Source organism: Periophthalmus magnuspinnatus, chromosome 1 (assembly GCF_009829125.3).
Source record: "Periophthalmus magnuspinnatus isolate fPerMag1 chromosome 1, fPerMag1.2.pri, whole genome shotgun sequence".
Lineage (NCBI taxonomy): Eukaryota > Metazoa > Chordata > Actinopteri > Gobiiformes > Gobiidae > Periophthalmus > Periophthalmus magnuspinnatus.
In genome coordinates, this window is record NC_047126.1 from 24,869,506 (window position 1) to 24,891,515 (window position 22,010).

Genomic DNA, 22,010 nt, shown 5'->3' on the forward strand with positions numbered 1-22,010 from the left:
ACATTAGTAATTTTATTTTTTATGAATAATCAATCTGCATTTTAGAGCACATGAAGAGGTCCACACACAGCGGTTTGATTTTGATTATAGACGGCACACATCACTACATAAATCATTAGCAAGAGTCAAAGCAACAAAAAACAAGTGTAGTAGCGTGAGAGACACAGGGACATTTAGGTCTCAAAGAGGATATTTTGTTGGATAAACAACTGAAACCTTCTTCTAAAAAAAAAAAAAACCCTCTAAAACATTAAATTCTTTTTTTTTTTCTTCATTTCGTCTAATAGATCACCATAAACTTCCTCAGAATGTTTGATTTGAGCTGGTCAAATTCTAAAGGTGCACTATGTAGCTTTTCTGATGGAGTGTCCACCACTTTCCTTTCTCCATGGAGATGTTTATGTCTGTGGAGAAAAGGAAGTGACATGACCAGGACAAGTTACAGGTCATGTCTGTGAAGAGGTGAGCCTGGTCACAGTGAGAATGCATCAAGAGATTTGAAAAGACCTGTAACTGGATAAATGCAGACCCTCTATATGAAAAGTTACATAGTTTCCATGGAGGCAAGCAGGTGGATGCTCCACAAGGAAAGTTACATAGTGCGTCTTTAATAATCATTACATCCCTACCAAACATTAAACGTTTGATTGCAATGTGATCCCTGTTTATTTGTGTGGAGTGGGTTTGTACTTATTACAGCGTGACCCGGTCAGATGCTGGTCGCAGGTTAGCCTGTAGCGCACTTCTACCCATCCCTTCCTGCTGTTGCAGACGATGCGGTGGGTGCCCTGGGTGGGATAGCGCATACAGGAAATCAGGAGGTCATCACGTCGTCGGTCCTTATCCCACAACTCGATCTTCATGTCCGCGTGAGTGTCCACCTGCACAACACAAGCTTCTGTTAAGACAGACTGTGCAACGCTGCACACGATCAGTCGTGGATATGACAAAAGTTTATCTGAGTGAATATCAGTCTCCAGATTCTGTGTGGTAACCTCTCCGTAATTGTGCAGGTTGGATGAGCGTTGCCAACTGTTCCGTAAAATACAAAATTGTTCCGTAATTAGAAAGCCAAACCGTGTCCGTATTCAAGTGACACGGAACAAGATTTTGAAGTCTAAAAGAATGACATGATCACATTTTTTAGACAGCAAAAACTGTCTATGGTGCCTATAAATGCCAATTGTTTTATATTTTTGTGTTTGAAAAGTAGGATTCTCTTAAGAGGGCACATTATAAATATGTCCAGGAGAACTGGTTGAGACAGACAAGTCAGACTCAGGTCCATGGGCCAAATTGGCCCTCGATATAAATATATTTAGCCCGCAAGATCATATCAAATATGTATTAGAGCTGGCCCGCCGGCAGCTGCACCAGTATAGCGCATGCACTTCTAATAGTACGAATCCCAGAATGCTTTGCAAAGGTGTTGATGCCGGCCCCCCACCACTTCTGTTGACACTCATTAGCATCTGCTACCTGTCGCCTCACTCAAATTCAATCCACCCATTCTGAAAAACATGCAGATATTTTGTTTGGTCCACTCCTGGGTTGAGGGGAAAACGAGCAGTACAAAGGAATACCATGCATTTCAGAACATGGAGATCTAAACTACAGGATTACTACAATATGTCAATAAACAACAAAATATTTCAATTTTTACAAGAACATTATTTTACGTAATGATGTTTCATTTGATAACTATGCCAACTCAAATTTCTATTTAATTGTAATATATTAAGCTGCCTCTATACATGAAGACCTTTGATATTACAATATCCCAATGTTACAGATAGGGTTTCCTCCCTAGTACATATACATAAGTGTAGAGATACTCACCCTGCCCAGATTGTAGCGTTCATTCCATCTTGGGTTATTGGACTTGATGACTCGAGTCTGGCGGAAGTGCGGTCCATACCACATCTTGACATAACTAGTTCAAGAGAAAGGAGCATGAACTAACAGTGTTTGTTATGAGCTCTTTGAGTTTGTCTTACCTCTCAGTTTTACCAATGGCATCTCCTTTAAGTCCCCAGGCCCGGACTATAGTCACCGTGAGCAGACCACTCCACGCCCTTTTTAGTCTCTTGAGTTTTCCTCCACTCCACGCCCTTTTTAGTCTCTTGAGTTTTCCTCCACTCCACGCCCTTTTGGGACAACAGTTCACTCCACACGGTTTCTCGTCTTTTTTACTGATGCCGTTTTCCTTTAAACAGAAGTCAATATAGATTTTTTTTTTTTTTTCTAATTTTGTTGATGACTATATCTCTTTCAGGGTGTGTGCTGTAAAAATGTTTGTTACTTTATATTTAAGAAAGTTTCAGAGCATACAAAAGAAGAGCAAACACTGAGCAAGGTTACATGTACATTCAGCAGATCAATATTTCTCTCCCTCTGTTGTAAGCGGAGGTTGAAATTTGTGATTTCCATTGTTCTGATTTGTCTGATAATTTGTATCTAAAGACCAATTGGGGGCACATCCTTTTTCAGGCTGCAATTTGTAATTGCCTTTTCTTCAACAAGTGTGATCTTAAATGGATTTACATCAGATTTACTTAGGCCTTGTGGGGGTAAAAGAAAGACCAAATCGAGTGTGTTTGAAGGTCTTTCATAAAGCCTGTTTGGTCTCTATGAGAAACGACATGGTCTCTTCCAATCTCCTGGCCAGAGTTGGTGCAAAAAGCTTATAATCAATGTTAAGAATACTAATATACTGAGCAGCAGTATCCCATAGTATGGTCTCCATGCATGCCTCTTACTCTTTGTTGTATCTAACTTCATCAGTAAATTAAAATATCCTGTGCACATCAAATGTATATATGATATATAGATACATTTGTAACACTGAAATGTTTTCCAATATCTTTTCTGTATCTGTTACATGTAATCTTGTGCCCTCAAACAAACCAAAACCGCAAGGAATTAGATAACATTTGTACTACATGGCCTGAAAAAGTATAAAAGACATAACTAAGACCATTTTGTTTCTATCAACTCCTACCTTCAGGTAGTCTACAATGGCGGCGTTCACATGTGGTCTCTTCTTTAAGTCTGGCACCAGGTCGGACATGAGTCGGAGCGAGTACTGCACTATGTCGGGGTGGTCTTTGAGCGACTGTAGCCACGTCTTGTACTTCTGTGAGTTGTCGACGGGCAGGGAGAACTTTCCGTCCCAGCCCGTGCCCCCCACCACCTCTGTGTGGTGCAGGTGCAGGCCCGTGCTGGACGAGGTGGCCACATCCTTGTTCTGGAGCAGGTTCTGGCAGCTCTTGTAGTTTCCAGTCCCAGATGCATTGTACTTGCCCAGGCTCAGGTTTATGCCCAGAGAGAGACAGCTATGTGCCTGTGTGGACCAAAGTGAGGTTCACTGTTATGGTAATGTGCTTTAATCATGCCTAACAGGACAGCACAATAAGGAACTGCGCCCTCTGCTGGCAGTGGTGTCAAACATGTTACAGATAGTGTTTATATTTCATTAGCATTGTCAATTTGCTTTTCCAGAGTTAATGTGACATATTATGCATGGTTGACATCTAAAGAACTTGTACTTAAGGATGTTGGTTCATTAAGCCCTCGTAATGGAAATTCATTGTTTGCAATTGACCCATCAGCCACTGACGTGAACGATGTCTGTGCTTTTTTCCTCATCTGGATATGACAGAAGTTTGATTCGCTTCTTCCACTGCTGTGTTTATAGTGCCTCACATCTCATCAAGCTGGTGTGAGCACGGTTAGGTCAGGACTAACTGAGATGGAGGGTTTTACCAAATGATGCATGTTTTGCATATTGGGGAGGATACTCACCCAAACAGGAGAGAAACTCTGCACAGAAAATGCTGGGCAGTCCAGAAGTCGAACCCAGAACTTTCTAGTAAAATATGTTCTGTAGCCATTTAGCCACTGCGCTGTAGCTGCAGTTTTCAAAGTCAGTGGAATTGTGTCTTTTTTTAAGTCATTTTTAATCAATATTTTTATAGGTCAAAATGAAAAAATTATAACATAATGATCTATGGGTGTCGTAGATTATAACTACAGCAGACAAAGCATAATATGTCTTCTTTAAAGTTAAAGTGCCCTGTCGTCTGAGCTCTCCACTGCACTCACACGGTGATGAATGGGAATCATGATTGGTTCATGGTTCATGATTTGTCTAAGGCTTTAATTTGTTAACGTTTGAGTGTAGAGATGTATCGACATCAACTCGTGAGCTTCAGAATTGTAATCGAATTGAAACGTGAAACACCCATAGGTTGCTCTGATACACCCCTAATTGCTCTGATACTTTAACAGAATGTAAAAGTACCTTAGAAGAGGAAAAGCCGTTGAGGGAGGACAAACAGGTTCGCACAGCCGTCACACGTCGGAATCGTCCACCCAAATATGCCTGTAAAAATAAAGACTATGAAGTATTATAGACTGACCAATGAAACTGTGAGAAGCACATCTTCAACATTGTTATGGTAATAGTTCTATGTAGGCAATTGGAATAAAAACTCCCAGTTCTCTCTTCCAAAATTAGTGCGGGTCTTTTGACGTGTTTTTAATCCAAATGACTGTAGCTGATGTGGAAGAGAGAGTGTGGATCTCTAGACCACTGGCCTGCTCCTACCCCATGCAGCTTGACCTTCAGAACCGACCTTCTGAAGGCATCAGCACAACAGCACGGGCCCACTTCAACTAGAAACATCCTGCCCCCTCTTGTATGCCCCTAACAAATCCTACAACTATTAACAGGAAATATGAGAGAATAAGTGCCACATTGTGCTTAAATGTTTCAGTAGAGAGCAGTTCACAATCGCGCCTCTGGGCAGGATAAATGTAGTGACCTGTCGGATGTAGTGTGTGCCATAGGTGCTGATAAGGCGTCTGTACTGGGCCTTGGTGAAGGAGTTGTATGAGGAGGGCAGCAGGGACACGTCCTTTCGAAACTCAGAGCTCAGAGGAGGAGTACTGGACACCCGGTATCTGCACACACACATACAAGGAGGGTTTTCATGCTTTTTGGGCACATTACATTGACTTAGATGTAGGTGGGGCCTAGAGGGGGTATCCTACCTGTAGTGCCTACAAGAGGAGCGGTGGATACTAAAAGTAAACTTGTCTTCTTTAGCTCTTGTTGATACAAAGTTGTATGCATCAGAGCGTGTCCCTCCCACCTCCAGGTCTCCATAGTCTTTCTGCTTCAGCCCCACCTGTCACAGAGGAGAGCGGTCATGTCAAAGACCGTTTTCACTCTATACAACTCTCAGTCTCCACATCTTACCTTCCAGTCACTGCTGTCTTGGTGAGTCATGGCACTGACCACTTTACTGCACACAGATCGAAAAGTTATACAAACACAGTTACAGAGTTACCCCTTGGCCTAGCCTCTGGGTACTCCTCCCAGGGTTACTAGGGGTTACCCCTCTGGGTTTAGGGTTACTGATGGGTTACCTCTCTCATGGTTCAGCTTACTAGTGGGTTACCTCTCTTGAGATTAGAGTTACTGGTGTGTTACCTCTCTCAGGGTTAGGGTTAGTGCTTGGGTAAATTTACATTAGAATTACACTTGTCTTACCTGACTGAAGACTCCATAGTCTGCTTGATAGAGGATTGGCACTGAGTAATAGCTCGGAAATCTACTGCAGCGAGTGGCAGCTGTAAATGAGGAGAACATTTTTAACATCTAAGTGACCTTGGTGAGGGAAGTCTGGGTGTCCCTGCTTAGACTGCTGACCCAGCGACCTGACCCCGGATAAAGCAGAAGATGGATGGGGCCCCGTTGTGGATGTGGGGTCCTCTGCATTTGGTCAGTTGTTTATAGAAACGTGTGATTGTATGATAGGGCTGTCGTCCTTTTAGACGGCCAATGGTCATAGTCAACTGAAATGTTTAGTTATGTGATTACAAGTATATATAGACTACAGCCGAAAGGAGGAAGCATGGAGTAGTGGGTTAGCTGGAGTTTGGGGAGTGACTGCACAGTGTAATCTGCCTTTTCACTTTATGATGGTGTTTAATAGTTTGTTTGTTTTTTTCTGCATACATATTTGTATTTGCACAATATCCTGATCATTTCATTGTCAGTGTATTGATGCATGGAGCATGTCGTCAGTTTTCTTAAGTGTTCTTCAGCTCTAATGCCTGGTCGCCTGCTTTAAAACAGTAAAAGGGACTTTTCTTATAGACCTGTAGTACATTGTAGTGTTGTCACAATACTAAAATTTCAAACTCGCGTTTGAAATACACTCAATACAGATTCCGATAGTCTTTCTTTAGACAACAGAATGTGATCTTCAACATTAAATCATAGTGCGTTCTTTTATATTACCATGTGACCTTATATCTGTGTAAAGTGCCCTCAGTCCTCCAGGCAAGTTCCATACTGGCCCATGGGTATATTCTAGTCCATGTGGTCTTATACTTATTCTGATCCAGCTCAAGATCATTCTAATGCTGTTCAGGAAACATTTCCATCCTGTGACAGACTTTTATAGTATCATTACTTGTCAATATTATCACTGTCTAGTTTTAGTATTGATTAGTACCTGATTTGTGATACTTTTAAGAACCATAATTTAATGTACATTAGTGACTAGTCCTTCAACCTTGCTATAGTGAGTTATTCACCATTTTAGCTTTTTTTTTTTTTTTAAATTTGGTCTATAGCAGTGGTTCTTAACCTTGTTGGAGGTACTGAACCCCACCGGTTTCATATGCACATTCACCGAACCCTTGATTATTTACATCACTGTGTTCAAAGAATAAAACCAATACAATGCATGAACTCACAACACATTACATATATACCTTTTTACAAAGACATGACCTTTTTTAATGCTGAAATTATTAAAATTTTTAACCTTATGTATTTCAATAATGAACTTATTGCATTTGTGCTATTTATTATTTTTAACATTTTAACAGTACCCTTCACCTAATTTCCATCACCCTACAGGGTTGGCAACCTTTAACTCGCAAAGAGCCATTTGGACCCACTTTCCATGGAAAATAAAACACTGGGAGCCGCAAATACTTTTTGACATCTAAAATGAAGATAACATTGTATATAATTATAATAATAATGTAACAGAATAATGTAGTTTTATTTTCACGTATAAGCCTTCGACACGTGGCAGATAAATATGACAAAAATAAGTTAAGTGCATAAAAAATACAACTCACCAAACCGCTGCATCAGAGGGAGCCCTGCACTTGTGTCTTTGGGATGAGGTGGACCCATCGAGGAGATGAGAGACAATGACACCCACAGTGTGATTATGTCTAGTCTGCTCCACAGTTTCTTTCAAAAAACTCTAAAAGCTTATCTTTTAATCCCAGGTGCTTAGTCTCCATGTGCCAAAGCAGTTTTGAAGGTTTCATTGCTTCATTTGCTTTTCCCGCATATTACACAGAGCAGACTCTGCGCGAGACTCACCTGTAGCGACAAATCCAGATTTTATGTAGAACTCCTGGTGTTGTTTGTTAAATTTATCTTCCTTTTTCTTGGAGGTCGTAGGCTCCTCTTCTGGCTCCTCAGTTAGCCTTTCCTCCTTTGTTAAAAAGCTCTCCAAACACTTTTGTTTTGGCTCATTTTCACTCGCTTGTGGCTCTACTTTTGAGCGACATGTCTGATCTGTTATACGTGATATGTCATACGCGGAGGACAAGAGCAGATCTATCACAGATATAATATACTTGTCACTACATCAAATAGATTTATGTGGCGATTTCCTATCATTATACATCTACGGACAAGCTTATTTGCGCGGTCAGGAGGGACGGGCGACAGTTACGTCCTCCTGCTCCTGACCCCTGTGCGCACAGCGTCTAAAAATCAGGGCTGTGTCTTTACGCAGGACTCTGAGCTGTGTCTGTGAGGCGTGAGCAGGGTTTGTTTTTAACATTGTTCCGCAGGTGTGACGCTTATTTTGATCAACGAAAAATATTGTATTTTAATATTTAAAGATCACAATAATCTTCAAATTTAAACTACAATAAAAAATAACTAACACAAATAAAATACACTTCAATTAAATACTTGAAATTAATTTTCCCTAGCCAGAGCCGCAGTATAAGGATGAAAGAGCCGCATGCGGCTCCGGAGCCGCAGGTTGCCGACCCCTGCGCTAATGAATATTTACTGCAAATCAGTGACTTCTGCTGTTGCGTTTGAGAGACCAGGTCAGAAACGCGTGGCTTCACCTTGGCAAGTGCCACTCTCATGTCATTTTCACAGCAAAGTCTGTTCCTTTTCTTCGTGTTTATGTCGTTTTATGTTTTTATGCCGTTTAAATTACTCATTTAAGTTGGGCAGGTACTTCGATAGACACATCAAAGGGTGCATTTGTTGAATTGGGCCAACGTTTGGAGACGCTCGCAGTCCGCTAATCATATGAGTCTGGTGTGTGTCTTGACCTGCGCCGAACCCCTAGGGTTCGATCAAGAACCACTGGTCTATAGAATGTTATGGTGTCATATCTGAAACTCTATTTGTTAAATGAGTTGTGGCTGCCTGTCTCACCTTCTGCAGTTGGTTTCCATGGAGAGGGTTTTTGATCAGCTTGCATTTGCCATTTGGGGTCATGTAGGTGTTGATGTCGACCAGGTAAGCCCCTTTCCTCTTCAGGGTGACGATGTCGTAGCCCTCGCCCATCAGATTGTGTCCCGGGACAAAGGGAGCATTTTTGCACACTTCACCTCTGCTGATGTCGTTAGAGCCGTGAGCCGGAGACAGGAGCCCCGCAAGGAGGGAGAGAGCCAGGGGGACATACGCCATGGCCTGGGATGCACACACACACATCTACAGAAAAGTTTTTTGTATGTGTACAAATGTGTGTTCTCTTGCAGCCTCCTGGTGCATGCACTCACCTGTGGTCCTGTGGAGCAGGCTGCAGAGCAGAGCGTTAGGAGCCAGAGGTACTGCAGGAGAGCAGTAACAGTGTTTTTATACCAGAGGACAGGACATCAAAAATTCAAGGAGGAAGTACTTCTAGAAAAATTTGAAATTCAATTTTAAACTGGAGAGACCAGTTTCAGTGTGAACAGACCTTCCGGAAAAAGGGTGGAGGTGGGTGTATGGTTTTTAGAGATCATTTAAGTTAATCACAGGTTGTCATTTGGGGTGTTTTCATCTTTTGAGTATCTTTCTTTTAAAATGGAGTTAAACAATCCCTCTCCATACTCCATACTGATGGAGAGGTTTGTATATGACTGAGATGCTTTCAGTCATATGCACAAACTTTGATGGTTTAGTCAGGGGATTTTACAGGGGATTTTGATGTATATGTGGATAATGTGTTTGAGAGAAATGCTAAAGAGGTCAGCTGTCCTTGAAACATTAGGTCAGACTCAGCATGGTTAAAGATGAGTAGAAAGGAGGAATGATGAGACTATCAGGGCACAGAAAAGAGACTGCTGAGCGGGAATGGCCAAATGGCCGGGAAAGTCAAAGCTCCATGTTCGTTATGAGATTTACAGAGAAAAGATATACATGTACAACCACAGTTTATGTAGAACAAGCACTTCCCAAGAGCTTTCAAAAGCTCTTGGGAAGTGTGGTGAGCAGTCTTGATGTCACAATACTGAACAATTATCAACCCACATCAAATCTGCTGTTTTAACCATGGAAAAGTTATTTACCAACAGCGTATTAATTTTCTCCAAATGCACATTTCCTTTGATGTTTTCTAGTCAGGTTTTAGACCCCACCACAGCACTGAGACTGCTCTTATCAGGGTGACAAATGGCATCCACCTGAACACTGATGCAGGCAAAGTCTCAGTCTTGATCCTGTTAGACCTGAGTGCTGCTTTTGACACTGTGGATCATGGGATCCTCTTACAGAGACTAGAGGACTGGGTGGGCATCTCTGGTACAATACTAAACTGGTTAAAATCCTGTCTAGAAGAGTACTTTGTTGAAACTTGAAAATGTGTCTCAGATAAAATGTCCCTGACCCTTGTTGGTCAATCTGTATATCTGCCATTAGGCCATTTAACACACAGCAATAATGTGTCTCACCACAGTGATACAGATGACACTCAGATCTATGTCTCACTGCAGCAGGTGAATATGGACCAGTGGATTCACTCTGCCACTGCATCCAACAGATCAGTGTGTGGATGCAAAACAACTTTCTCCAGCTAAACTCAGACAAGACAGAAGTCATAGTCTCTGCCCCACAGAAACAAAGAGAATGTGTCAGCAGGCACCTCCAGTCTCTCGAAAATCTTCAAATCAGGCCAGAAATCTAATTGTAATAATGGACTCAGACTTGAACTTTAACAGCCACATCAAATCAATAACATCTGGAGATTTTTGCGATCTAAAAAATATTGCAAAAATCAAAGGTATACTGTCAAAACCAGACTTAGAGAGACTTATCCATGCATTTGTCTCCAGTAGGTTAGACTACTGTAACGTCCTGCTCACTGGCATCTTCAAACGAGCCTTAAGACAACTGCAGTAGATCCAGAACACCGCTACTCGGGTCCTGACTAGAATCAGGAAGTACGAGCACATAAGTCCTGTGCTCAGGTCTCTGCACAAAAGGCAAATTTTATTTTATTTCCTTGGTTTCTTGATTTAGTCAGTTAAATTTGTATTGTATTGTATTATTAGTATTGTTTGACTAGTATGACTAGTAAAGGGAAGCATAGTTTTAATTTAACTAAACATCTTGATTCTAGATGTAAAATATAACACTACAAAACAAAGTTAACAGGTTGGAGAGGAGTTTCACTTGTTTTGGTTTTATTAAAATAATAAGAGTGACCAGTGCTATACAAAATGATCTCCAGCCTCCAGCTGAGCCCTGGTACAAGCGTCTTACCACAGCATCAGAAAGACTTCAGGAGCCCTGTCGTCATCTCACATCCAAAAGACTTCAGGCCCGTCCTTCTCATCTCACTTCTAGGTCACATCATGCATCAGCTGACGTCTCACATCCTACTTGGGAATGTGCTGTTAACAGAGACAAACTGTCATTTGGATACATATAAGTATTTCATGGTCCTTATGTCAATTTGCGCCTTAGATTTTATTTTGCAACTGATACGAGTACAATAGTTCAGTTTCCTCACTTGTACTTGTGCATGATTTAATGTGCGACACTTTGCTGTGCAGTATGTGTTTTTAGCATAAGGACTGGGAGCAGTTTGCAGGTCCTTTAGAATGGAAAGTACTGATGGATGTGCAAATGAGAGTTACACTGTATTGGATATTGTTCTGTATTGGATATTGTCTTATGTTCCCATGGAAACTGTCACTGATGGGTGGGTTGACGACATATGTTTGGGGATTTTGTAGTGATTGGAATGTTTATTGTTCATTTTGTGTGTCTGTGTGCCCATGGATTGTTGATAAATTATAAATTTCCCCATAAGGAGACAACAAAGGCTAATCAGTCATTTTCAGGACCCCTGTGCTCTCAGTGTAAATAGTGTGTGTGTTTGTGGAACAAAATGTGAGACAACAGGAAATTAGCCCATGGGTACATCTGCTGTAGTCCAGCTTCCAGGTTTTTACAATTATCACATTATATACAATGCAAATTTTAAGACATCTTAGGTTTTGACCTTATCCTCAGAAATGATTACAGGTCAAGTCCTTGTGCCCTCTGCTACCACCCTGTCTCCTTAGACATCTGAACCGATTTACTTAATTTTTTTCCATACAGATGAAACCAGCGCAAAGACGTCAAAAGGTTCACTTTTGTTCTCTACATCAATTTGCAGATTCATACAATGAATGGGCAAACAATAAACGAGTAAATAACAAAGCAAATAAGTACATGCTCCAAGGCCCCTAAAAGCCCTTAGAGGTGAAGGTGTGTTAGTGTGAGGGAGGGTTTTCAGGTAAGTGCTAACGCCTGTTACTGTAAGTGATGTGCTGCTTACGCCCATGTGACTTGGTGAATGCGTCCTTAGTTTTTAGTGTAGTGTCTGATGTGACTACATGCGTCTCTGAACACATTATTCTGTCATTAAACTGTGACAGGTGTGGCCTGTGACAGGCTACACCTGTCCTGGTTTAGTCCTGGTTTAGTCCTGGTTTAGTCCTGGTTTAGTCCTGGTTTAGTCCTGGTTTGGTTCTGGTTTAGTCCTGGTTTGGTTCTGGTTTAGTCCTGGTTTGATCCTGTACAAAAAATCCACTTATTCATAAATGTCAACACATTTTTAAAAGGTTGCACTATTGCTCCAGTCTGATCTCACTGATTTGCCTGGAATGTTCTATAGTATGGCATTAAATATTTATATCATGAATTTATGCAATTGCAGGTGTTGTGTCTCTTAGATTTAACTTGGAAAAACATGTATTCTTGCTGTGAGTGAGGTCGCCTCTCCATAGATCTGACCTGTATTTAGCATCGATACTTGCTCAAATGAGTATCTTGTTTCTAAACTAGTTTTAGTATCTATTAGTACCTGATTTGATGCTTTTGGTAACCCTAATCTAAAGAGGATCAAATTGATGTTGTAGTGAAAAAAATATGTTAATATTTTATCTGTTTATAAGAAAAGTTGTAAAAAAAAAAAAAAAAAAAAATTATTTGAAGGAAGAGTGTGAGTGACATTAGTTTGAAACAGTTTCAGGACACACGTGTTGCTTAATGGAAAAACATAGAGAGCTAATGCTTTACACGCCAACAATAACAAGAAATGTACAATATTGTAGTCTGACTAGTGTAATGAACAAAACAATTTGTCATTTTAGTTGGTGCAGCCTTGGTAACGGGTTAAATTATTGTCATTAAACTTTCACCTGTAACAGTGATGATAAATGATGTAATTAAACTGTGACATGTGTGGCCTGATTACACTGACCACACCTGTCCTGGTTTGGTCCTGGTTTAGTCCTGGTTTGGTCTTAGTTTGGTCTTGGTTTGGTCTTGGTTTGGTCCGGGTTTAGGCCTGGTTTAGGTCTGGTTTGGTCGTGGTTTAGTCCTGGTTCAGTCCTGCTTTGGTCCTGGTTTAGTCCTGGTTTAGTCCTGGTTTAGTCCTGGTTTGGTCCTGGTTTGGTCCTGGTTTGGTCCTGGTTTGGTCTTGGTTTAGTCCTGGTTTAGTCCTGGTTTGGTCGTGGTTTAGTCCTGGTTCAGTCCTGGTTTAGTCCTGGTTTGGTCTTGGTTTGGTCTTGGTTTGGTCCTGGTTCAGTCCTGCTTTAGTCCTGGTTTGGTCCTGGTTTGGTCTTGGTTTAGTCCTGGTTTAGTCCTGGTTTGGTCTTGGTTTGATCCTGGTTTAGTCCTGGTTTGGTCCTAATTTGGTCCTAGTTTAGTCCTGGTTTAGTCCTGGTTTGGTCGTGGTTTAGTCCTGGTTTAGTCCTGGTTTAGTCCTGGTTTAGTCTTGGCTTTGTCCTGTTTAGTCCTGGTTTGGTCCTAGTTTAGTCCTGGTTTGGTCTTGTTTTGGTCTTGGTTTAGTCCTGGTTTAGTCCAGGTTCCATACTATATACTAGTCTGTCTGGTCTTATACTTGTTCTGATTCAGCTCAAGATCATTCTGAAAGCTGTTCAGCAAAGGTTTACTTATGTTTTAGTGTCATATTACTGTCTTGTTGACATTCACAATACCAATAAGGTACAGCGCTATCAGATGCTACCCTCGTGGGTATCATCTGATAGCGACTACACTGTATTTATTCTGATAATTGTTTTTTATGTCCTGCACTTTAATAACTTGTAGTTTGCACTATGTATAGACAATTTTGCACATTTGTATATTATCTTTTGTATTGCACTTTTCATATGTAAATTGTTTTTAATGTTTGTGACAAAGGACTACAGATGGAAATTAGCATTTTGCTAAATCTGGTGCAGCCATCTTTTTAATGCATCTTCACACTGTCCTTCATATAAATAAATAAATACATAAAATAAATAAAATGTCCTGTCAATGTGACTTCTTTAGTATTGATACTTGCTCAAATGAGTATCTTGTTTCTATCTATTAGTACCTGATTTGATGCTTTTGGTAACCCTAATCTAAAGAGGATCAAATTGATGTTGTAGTGAAAAAAAATATGTTAATATTTTATCTGTTTATAAGAAAAGTTGTAAAAAAAAAAAAAAAAAAAAAAAAAAAAGTTTATTTGAAGGAAGAGTGTGAGTGACATTAGTTTGAAACAGTTTCAGGACACACGTGTTGCTTAATGGAAGTATATACAGAGCTATTGCTTTACACGCCAACAATTACAAGAAATGTACAATATTGTAGTCTGACTAGTGTAATGAACAAAACAATTTGTCATTTCAGTTGGTGCAGCCTTGGTAACTGGTTAAATTATTGTCATTAAACTGTCACCTGTAAGAATGATGATAAATGATGTAATTAAACTGTGACATGTGTGGCCTGATTACACTGACCACACCTGTCCTGGTTTGGTCCTGGTTTAGTCCTGGTTTGGTCCTGGTTTAGTCCTGGTTTTGTCCTGGTTTAGTCCTGGTTTAGTGCTGGTTTGTTCCTGGTTTAGTCCTGGTTTGGTCCTGGTTTAGTCCTGGTTTAGTCCTAGTTTAGTCCTGGTTTGGTCTTGGTTTGGTCTTAGTTTGGTCCTGGTTTTGTCGTGGTTTGGTCCTGGTTTAGTCCAGGTTCAGTCCTGGTTCAGTCCTGGTTTAGTCCTGGTTCGCTCCTGGTTTGGTCATTGTTCGGTCTTGGTTTAGTCCTAGTTTGGACCTGGTTTGGTCCTGGTTTGATCCTGGTTTTGTCTAGGTTTAGTCATGGTTTGGTCCTGGTTTGGTCCTGGTTTAGTCCTGGTTTGGTCCTGGTTTGGTCCTGGTTTAGTCCTGGTTTGGTCCTGGTTTAGTCCTGGTTTAGTGCTGGTTTGGTCCTGGTTTAGTCCTGGTTTGGTCCTGGTTTAGTCCTGGTTTAGTCCTAGATTAGTCCTGGTTTGGTCTTGGTTTGGTCTTAGTTTGGTCCTGGTTTTGTCGTGGTTTGGTCCTGGTTTTGTCGTGGTTTGGTCCTGGTTTAGTCCTGGTTTAGTGCAGGTTCAGTCCTGGTTCAGTCCTGGTTTAGTCCTGGTTTGGTCCTGGTTCGGTCCTGGTTCGGTCTTGGTTCAGTCCTGGTTTGGACCTGGTTTTGTCCTGGTTTGGTCCTGGTTTTGTCCAGGTTTAGTGCTGGTTTGGTCCTGGTTTGGTCCTGGTTTAGTCCTAGTTTAGTCTTGGTTTGGTCCTGGTTTGGTCCTGGTTTAGTCCTGGTTTAGTGCTGGTTTGGTCCTGGTTTAGTCCTGGTTTGGTCCTGGTTTAGTCCTGGTTTAGTCCTAGTTTAGGCCTGGTTTGGTACTAGTTTAGTCCTGGGTTAGTCCTGGTTTGGTATTGGTTTTGTCTTGGTTTAGTCCTGGTTTAGTCCTGGTTTACTCCTGGTTTACTCCTGGTTTGGTCCTGGTTTAGTCCTGGTTTGGAACTGTTTTTTTCCAGGTTTGGTCTTGGTTTGGTCTTGGTTTGGTCTTGGTTTAGTCCTGGTTTAGTCCTGGTTTAGTACTGGTTTAGTCCTGATGTGGTGTTGGTTTGGTCCTGGTTTAGTCCTGGTTTAGTCCTGGTTTAGTCCTGGTTTGGTCCTGGTTTAGTCCTGGTTTGGCCTTGGTTTAGTCCTGGTTTGGTCTTGGTTTGGTCTTGGCTTTGTCCTTGTTTAGTCCTGGTTTGGTCTTGGTTTGGTCCTGGTTTGGTCCTTGTTTGGTCCTAGTTTAGTCCTGGTTTAGTTCTGGTTTAGTTCTGCTTTAGTCCTGGTTTAGTCCTAGTTTAGTCCTGGTTTGGTCCTGGTTTGGTCCTGGTTTAGTCCTGGTTTGGTCCTGGTTTGGTCCTGGTTTAGTCCTGGTTTGGTCTTGGTTTGGCCCTGGTTTAGTCCTGGTTTAGTCCTGGTTTAGTCCTGGTTTGGTCCTGGTTTAGACCTGGTTTGGTCCTGGTTTAGACCTGGTTTAATCCTGGTTTGGGCCTGGTTTAGTCCTGGTTTGGTCCTGGTTTGGTCCTGGTTTAGTCCTGGTTTAGTCCTGGTTTGGTTCTGGTTTGGTCCTGGTTTAGTCCTGGTTTGGTCCTTGTTTAGTCCTGGTTTGGTTCTGGTTTGGTCCTGGTTTGGTCCTGGTTTAGTCATGGTTTGGTCCTGGTTTAGTCATGGTTTGGTCCTGGTTTAGTCCTGGTTTTGTCCTGGTTTGGTCCTGGTTTAGTCCTGGTTTGGTCCTGGTTTAGACCTGGTTTAATCCTGGTTTGGGCCTGGTTTAGTGCTGGTTTGGGCCTGGTTTAGTGCTGGTTTGGTCCTGGTTTAGCCCTGGTTTAGTCCTAGTTTAGTCCTGGTTTGGTCTTGGTTTGGTCTTAGTTTGGTCCTGGTTTTGTCGTGGTTTGGTCCTGGTTTAGTCCTGGTTTAGTCCAGGTTTAGTCCTGGTTCAGTCCTGGTTTAGTCCTGGTTTAGTCCTGGTTCGGTCCTGGTTTGATCCTGTACAAAAAATCCACTTATTCATAAATGTCAACACATTTTTAAAAAGTTGCACTATTGCTCCAGTCTGATCTCACTGATTTGCCTGGAATGTTCTATAGTATGGCATTAAATATTTATATCATGAATTTATGCAATTGCAGGTGTTGTGTCTCTTAGATTTAACTTGGAAAAACATGTATTCTTGCTGTGAGTGAGGTCGCCTCTCCATAGATCTGACCTGTATTTAGCATCGATACTTGCTCAAATGAGTATCTTGTTTCTAAACTAGTTTTAGTATCTATTAGTACCTGATTTGATGCTTTTGGTAACCCTAATCTAAAGAGGATCAAATTGATGTTGTAGTGAAAAAAATATGTTAATATTTTATCTGTTTATAAGAAAAGTTGTAAAAAAAAAAAAAAAAAAAAATTATTTGAAGGAAGAGTGTGAGTGACATTAGTTTGAAACAGTTTCAGGACACACGTGTTGCTTAATGGAAAAACATAGAGAGCTAATGCTTTACACGCCAACAATAACAAGAAATGTACAATATTGTAGTCTGACTAGTGTAATGAACAAAACAATTTGTCATTTTAGTTGGTGCAGCCTTGGTAACGGGTTAAATTATTGTCATTAAACTTTCACCTGTAACAGTGATGATAAATGATGTAATTAAACTGTGACATGTGTGGCCTGATTACACTGACCACACCTGTCCTGGTTTGGTCCTGGTTTAGTCCTGGTTTGGTCTTAGTTTGGTCTTGGTTTGGTCTTGGTTTGGTCCGGGTTTAGGCCTGGTTTAGGTCTGGTTTGGTCGTGGTTTAGTCCTGGTTCAGTCCTGCTTTGGTCCTGGTTTAGTCCTGGTTTAGTCCTGGTTTAGTCCTGGTTTGGTCCTGGTTTGGTCCTGGTTTGGTCCTGGTTTGGTCTTGGTTTAGTCCTGGTTTAGTCCTGGTTTGGTCGTGGTTTAGTCCTGGTTCAGTCCTGGTTTAGTCCTGGTTTGGTCTTGGTTTGGTCTTGGTTTGGTCCTGGTTCAGTCCTGCTTTAGTCCTGGTTTGGTCCTGGTTTGGTCTTGGTTTAGTCCTGGTTTAGTCCTGGTTTGGTCTTGGTTTGATCCTGGTTTAGTCCTGGTTTGGTCCTAATTTGGTCCTAGTTTAGTCCTGGTTTAGTCCTGGTTTGGTCGTGGTTTAGTCCTGGTTTAGTCCTGGTTTAGTCCTGGTTTAGTCTTGGCTTTGTCCTGTTTAGTCCTGGTTTGGTCCTAGTTTAGTCCTGGTTTGGTCTTGTTTTGGTCTTGGTTTAGTCCTGGTTTAGTCCAGGTTCCATACTATATACTAGTCTGTCTGGTCTTATACTTGTTCTGATTCAGCTCAAGATCATTCTGAAAGCTGTTCAGCAAAGGTTTACTTATGTTTTAGTGTCATATTACTGTCTTGTTGACATTCACAATACCAATAAGGTACAGCGCTATCAGATGCTACCCTCGTGGGTATCATCTGATAGCGACTACACTGTATTTATTCTGATAATTGTTTTTTATGTCCTGCACTTTAATAACTTGTAGTTTGCACTATGTATAGACAATTTTGCACATTTGTATATTATCTTTTGTATTGCACTTTTCATATGTAAATTGTTTTTAATGTTTGTGACAAAGGACTACAGATGGAAATTAGCATTTTGCTAAATCTGGTGCAGCCATCTTTTTAATGCATCTTCACACTGTCCTTCATATAAATAAATAAATACATAAAATAAATAAAATGTCCTGTCAATGTGACTTCTTTAGTATTGATACTTGCTCAAATGAGTATCTTGTTTCTATCGATTAGTACCTGATTTGATGCTTTTGGTAACCCTAATCTAAAGAGGATCAAATTGATGTTGTAGTGAAAAAAAATATGTTAATATTTTATCTGTTTATAAGAAAATTTTTAAAAAAAAAAAAAAAAAAAAAAAAAAGTTTATTTGAAGGAAGAGTGTGAGTGACATTAGTTTGAAACAGTTTCAGGACACACGTGTTGCTTAATGGAAGTATATACAGAGCTATTGCTTTACACGCCAACAATTACAAGAAATGTACAATATTGTAGTCTGACTAGTGTAATGAACAAAACAATTTGTCATTTCAGTTGGTGCAGCCTTGGTAACTGGTTAAATTATTGTCATTAAACTGTCACCTGTAAGAATGATGATAAATGATGTAATTAAACTGTGACATGTGTGGCCTGATTACACTGACCACACCTGTCCTGGTTTGGTCCTGGTTTAGTCCTGGTTTGGTCCTGGTTTAGTCCTGGTTTTGTCCTGGTTTAGTCCTGGTTTAGTGCTGGTTTGTTCCTGGTTTAGTCCTGGTTTGGTCCTGGTTTAGTCCTGGTTTAGTCCTAGTTTAGTCCTGGTTTGGTCTTGGTTTGGTCTTAGTTTGGTCCTGGTTTTGTCGTGGTTTGGTCCTGGTTTAGTCCAGGTTCAGTCCTGGTTCAGTCCTGGTTTAGTCCTGGTTCGCTCCTGGTTTGGTCATTGTTCGGTCTTGGTTTAGTCCTAGTTTGGACCTGGTTTGGTCCTGGTTTGATCCTGGTTTTGTCTAGGTTTAGTCATGGTTTGGTCCTGGTTTGGTCCTGGTTTAGTCCTGGTTTGGTCCTGGTTTAGTCCTGGTTTAGTCCTGGTTTGGTCCTGGTTTAGTCCTGGTTTAGTGCTGGTTTGGTCCTGGTTTAGTCCTGGTTTGGTCCTGGTTTAGTCCTGGTTTAGTCCTAGATTAGTCCTGGTTTGGTCTTGGTTTGGTCTTAGTTTGGTCCTGGTTTTGTCGTGGTTTGGTCCTGGTTTTGTCGTGGTTTGGTCCTGGTTTAGTCCTGGTTTAGTGCAGGTTCAGTCCTGGTTCAGTCCTGGTTTAGTCCTGGTTTGGTCCTGGTTCGGTCCTGGTTCGGTCTTGGTTCAGTCCTGGTTTGGACCTGGTTTTGTCCTGGTTTGGTCCTGGTTTTGTCCAGGTTTAGTGCTGGTTTGGTCCTGGTTTGGTCCTGGTTTAGTCCTAGTTTAGTCTTGGTTTGGTCCTGGTTTGGTCCTGGTTTAGTCCTGGTTTAGTGCTGGTTTGGTCCTGGTTTAGTCCTGGTTTGGTCCTGGTTTAGTCCTGGTTTAGTCCTAGTTTAGGCCTGGTTTGGTACTAGTTTAGTCCTGGGTTAGTCCTGGTTTGGTATTGGTTTTGTCTTGGTTTAGTCCTGGTTTAGTCCTGGTTTACTCCTGGTTTACTCCTGGTTTGGTCCTGGTTTAGTCCTGGTTTGGAACTGTTTTTTTCCAGGTTTGGTCTTGGTTTGGTCTTGGTTTGGTCTTGGTTTAGTCCTGGTTTAGTCCTGGTTTAGTACTGGTTTAGTCCTGATGTGGTGTTGGTTTGGTCCTGGTTTAGTCCTGGTTTAGTCCTGGTTTAGTCCTGGTTTGGTCCTGGTTTAGTCCTGGTTTGGCCTTGGTTTAGTCCTGGTTTGGTCTTGGTTTGGTCTTGGCTTTGTCCTTGTTTAGTCCTGGTTTGGTCTTGGTTTGGTCCTGGTTTGGTCCTTGTTTGGTCCTAGTTTAGTCCTGGTTTAGTTCTGGTTTAGTTCTGCTTTAGTCCTGGTTTAGTCCTAGTTTAGTCCTGGTTTGGTCCTGGTTTGGTCCTGGTTTAGTCCTGGTTTGGTCCTGGTTTGGTCCTGGTTTAGTCCTGGTTTGGTCTTGGTTTGGCCCTGGTTTAGTCCTGGTTTAGTCCTGGTTTAGTCCTGGTTTGGTCCTGGTTTAGACCTGGTTTGGTCCTGGTTTAGACCTGGTTTAATCCTGGTTTGGGCCTGGTTTAGTCCTGGTTTGGTCCTGGTTTGGTCCTGGTTTAGTCCTGGTTTAGTCCTGGTTTGGTTCTGGTTTGGTCCTGGTTTAGTCCTGGTTTGGTCCTTGTTTAGTCCTGGTTTGGTTCTGGTTTGGTCCTGGTTTGGTCCTGGTTTAGTCATGGTTTGGTCCTGGTTTAGTCATGGTTTGGTCCTGGTTTAGTCCTGGTTTTGTCCTGGTTTGGTCCTGGTTTAGTCCTGGTTTGGTCCTGGTTTAGACCTGGTTTAATCCTGGTTTGGGCCTGGTTTAGTGCTGGTTTGGGCCTGGTTTAGTGCTGGTTTGGTCCTGGTTTAGCCCTGGTTTAGTCCTAGTTTAGTCCTGGTTTGGTCTTGGTTTGGTCTTAGTTTGGTCCTGGTTTTGTCGTGGTTTGGTCCTGGTTTAGTCCTGGTTTAGTCCAGGTTTAGTCCTGGTTCAGTCCTGGTTTAGTCCTGGTTTAGTCCTGGTTCGGTCCTGGTTTGATCCTGTACAAAAAATCCACTTATTCATAAATGTCAACACATTTTTAAAAAGTTGCACTATTGCTCCAGTCTGATCTCACTGATTTGCCTGGAATGTTCTATAGTATGGCATTAAATATTTATATCATGAATTTATGCAATTGCAGGTGTTGTGTCTCTTAGATTTAACTTGGAAAAACATGTATTCTTGCTGTGAGTGAGGTCGCCTCTCCATAGATCTGACCTGTATTTAGCATCGATACTTGCTCAAATGAGTATCTTGTTTCTAAACTAGTTTTAGTATCTATTAGTACCTGATTTGATGCTTTTGGTAACCCTAATCTAAAGAGGATCAAATTGATGTTGTAGTGAAAAAAATATGTTAATATTTTATCTGTTTATAAGAAAAGTTGTTAAAAAAAAAAAAAAAAAAAGTTTATTTGAAGGAAGAGTGTGAGTGACATTAGTTTGAAACAGTTTCAGGACACACGTGTTGCTCAATGGAAAAACATACAGAGCTAATGCTTTACACGCCAACAATTGTAGTCTTACTAGTGTAATGAACAAAACAATTTGTCATTTCAGTTGGTGCAGCCTTGGTAACTGGTTAAATTATTGTCATTAAACTGTCACCTGTAAGAATGATGATAAATGATGTAATTAAACTGTGACATGTGTGGCCTGATTACACTGACCACACCTGTCCTGGTTTGGTCCTGGTTTAGTCCTGGTTTGGTCTTAGTTTGGTCTTGGTTTGGTCTTGGTTTGGTCCGGGTTTAGGCCTGGTTTAGGTCTGGTTTGGTCATGGTTTAGTCCTGGTTCAGTCCTGCTTTGGTCCTGGTTTAGTCCTGGTTTAGTCCTGGTTTAGTCCTGGTTTAGTCCTGGTTTGGTCCTGGTTTGGTCCTGGTTTGGTCCTGGTTTGGTCTTGGTTTAGTCCTGGTTTAGTCCTGGTTTGGTCCTGGTTTAGTCCTGGTTTGGTCCTGGTTTGGTCCTGGTTTGGTCCTGTTTTGGTCCTGGTTAAGTACTGGTTTAGTACTGGTTTGGTCCTGGTTTAGTCCTGGTTTAGTCCTGGTTTAGTCCTGGTGAGACTCTGGTTTGGTCCTGTATAAAAAATCCACTTATTCATAAATGTCAACTAATTTTTAAAAAGTTGCACTATTGCTCCAGTCTGATCTTACTGATTTGCCTGGAATGTTCTTTAGTATGGCATTAAATATTTATATCTTGAATTTATTCAATTGCAGGAGTTGTGTCCCTTAGATTTAACTTGGAAAAACATGTATTCTTCCTGTGAGTGAGGTCGCCTCTCCACTGATCTGACCCGTAACTTGTCGGGGTGGTGTTATCTGGTTGTTTCTATGAGCACA

The 22,010-nt window shown here is 41.3% G+C and overlaps 1 protein-coding gene across 3 annotated transcripts in view; it reads right to left on the reverse strand.

Annotated features, from left to right (window-relative positions):
• LOC117369883 (perforin-1-like) overlaps positions 1-22,010 on the reverse strand; it is a 46,825-nt gene continuing 24,815 nt past the window's right edge. The window contains exons 1-11 of one of the 3 annotated variants that reach the window (XM_033965230.2): positions 8,851-8,905; positions 8,504-8,761; positions 5,558-5,637; positions 5,264-5,309; positions 5,056-5,192; positions 4,827-4,965; positions 4,304-4,384; positions 3,002-3,343; positions 1,998-2,206; positions 1,840-1,933; positions 1-881 (exon numbers count right to left, since the gene is read on the reverse strand). In XM_033965230.2, coding sequence (XP_033821121.1) covers positions 666-881; positions 1,840-1,933; positions 1,998-2,206; positions 3,002-3,343; positions 4,304-4,384; positions 4,827-4,965; positions 5,056-5,192; positions 5,264-5,309; positions 5,558-5,637; positions 8,504-8,758 — 1,599 coding nt within the window. In that variant the 5' untranslated portion in view covers positions 8,759-8,761; positions 8,851-8,905 and the 3' untranslated portion in view covers positions 1-665. Of the gene's footprint in view, positions 882-1,839; positions 1,934-1,997; positions 2,207-3,001; positions 3,344-4,303; positions 4,385-4,826; positions 4,966-5,055; positions 5,193-5,263; positions 5,310-5,557; positions 5,638-8,503; positions 8,762-8,850; positions 8,906-22,010 lie in introns of those variants that run through there. The other 2 variants (XM_055224809.1, XM_055224811.1) reach the window with 2 other exon arrangements.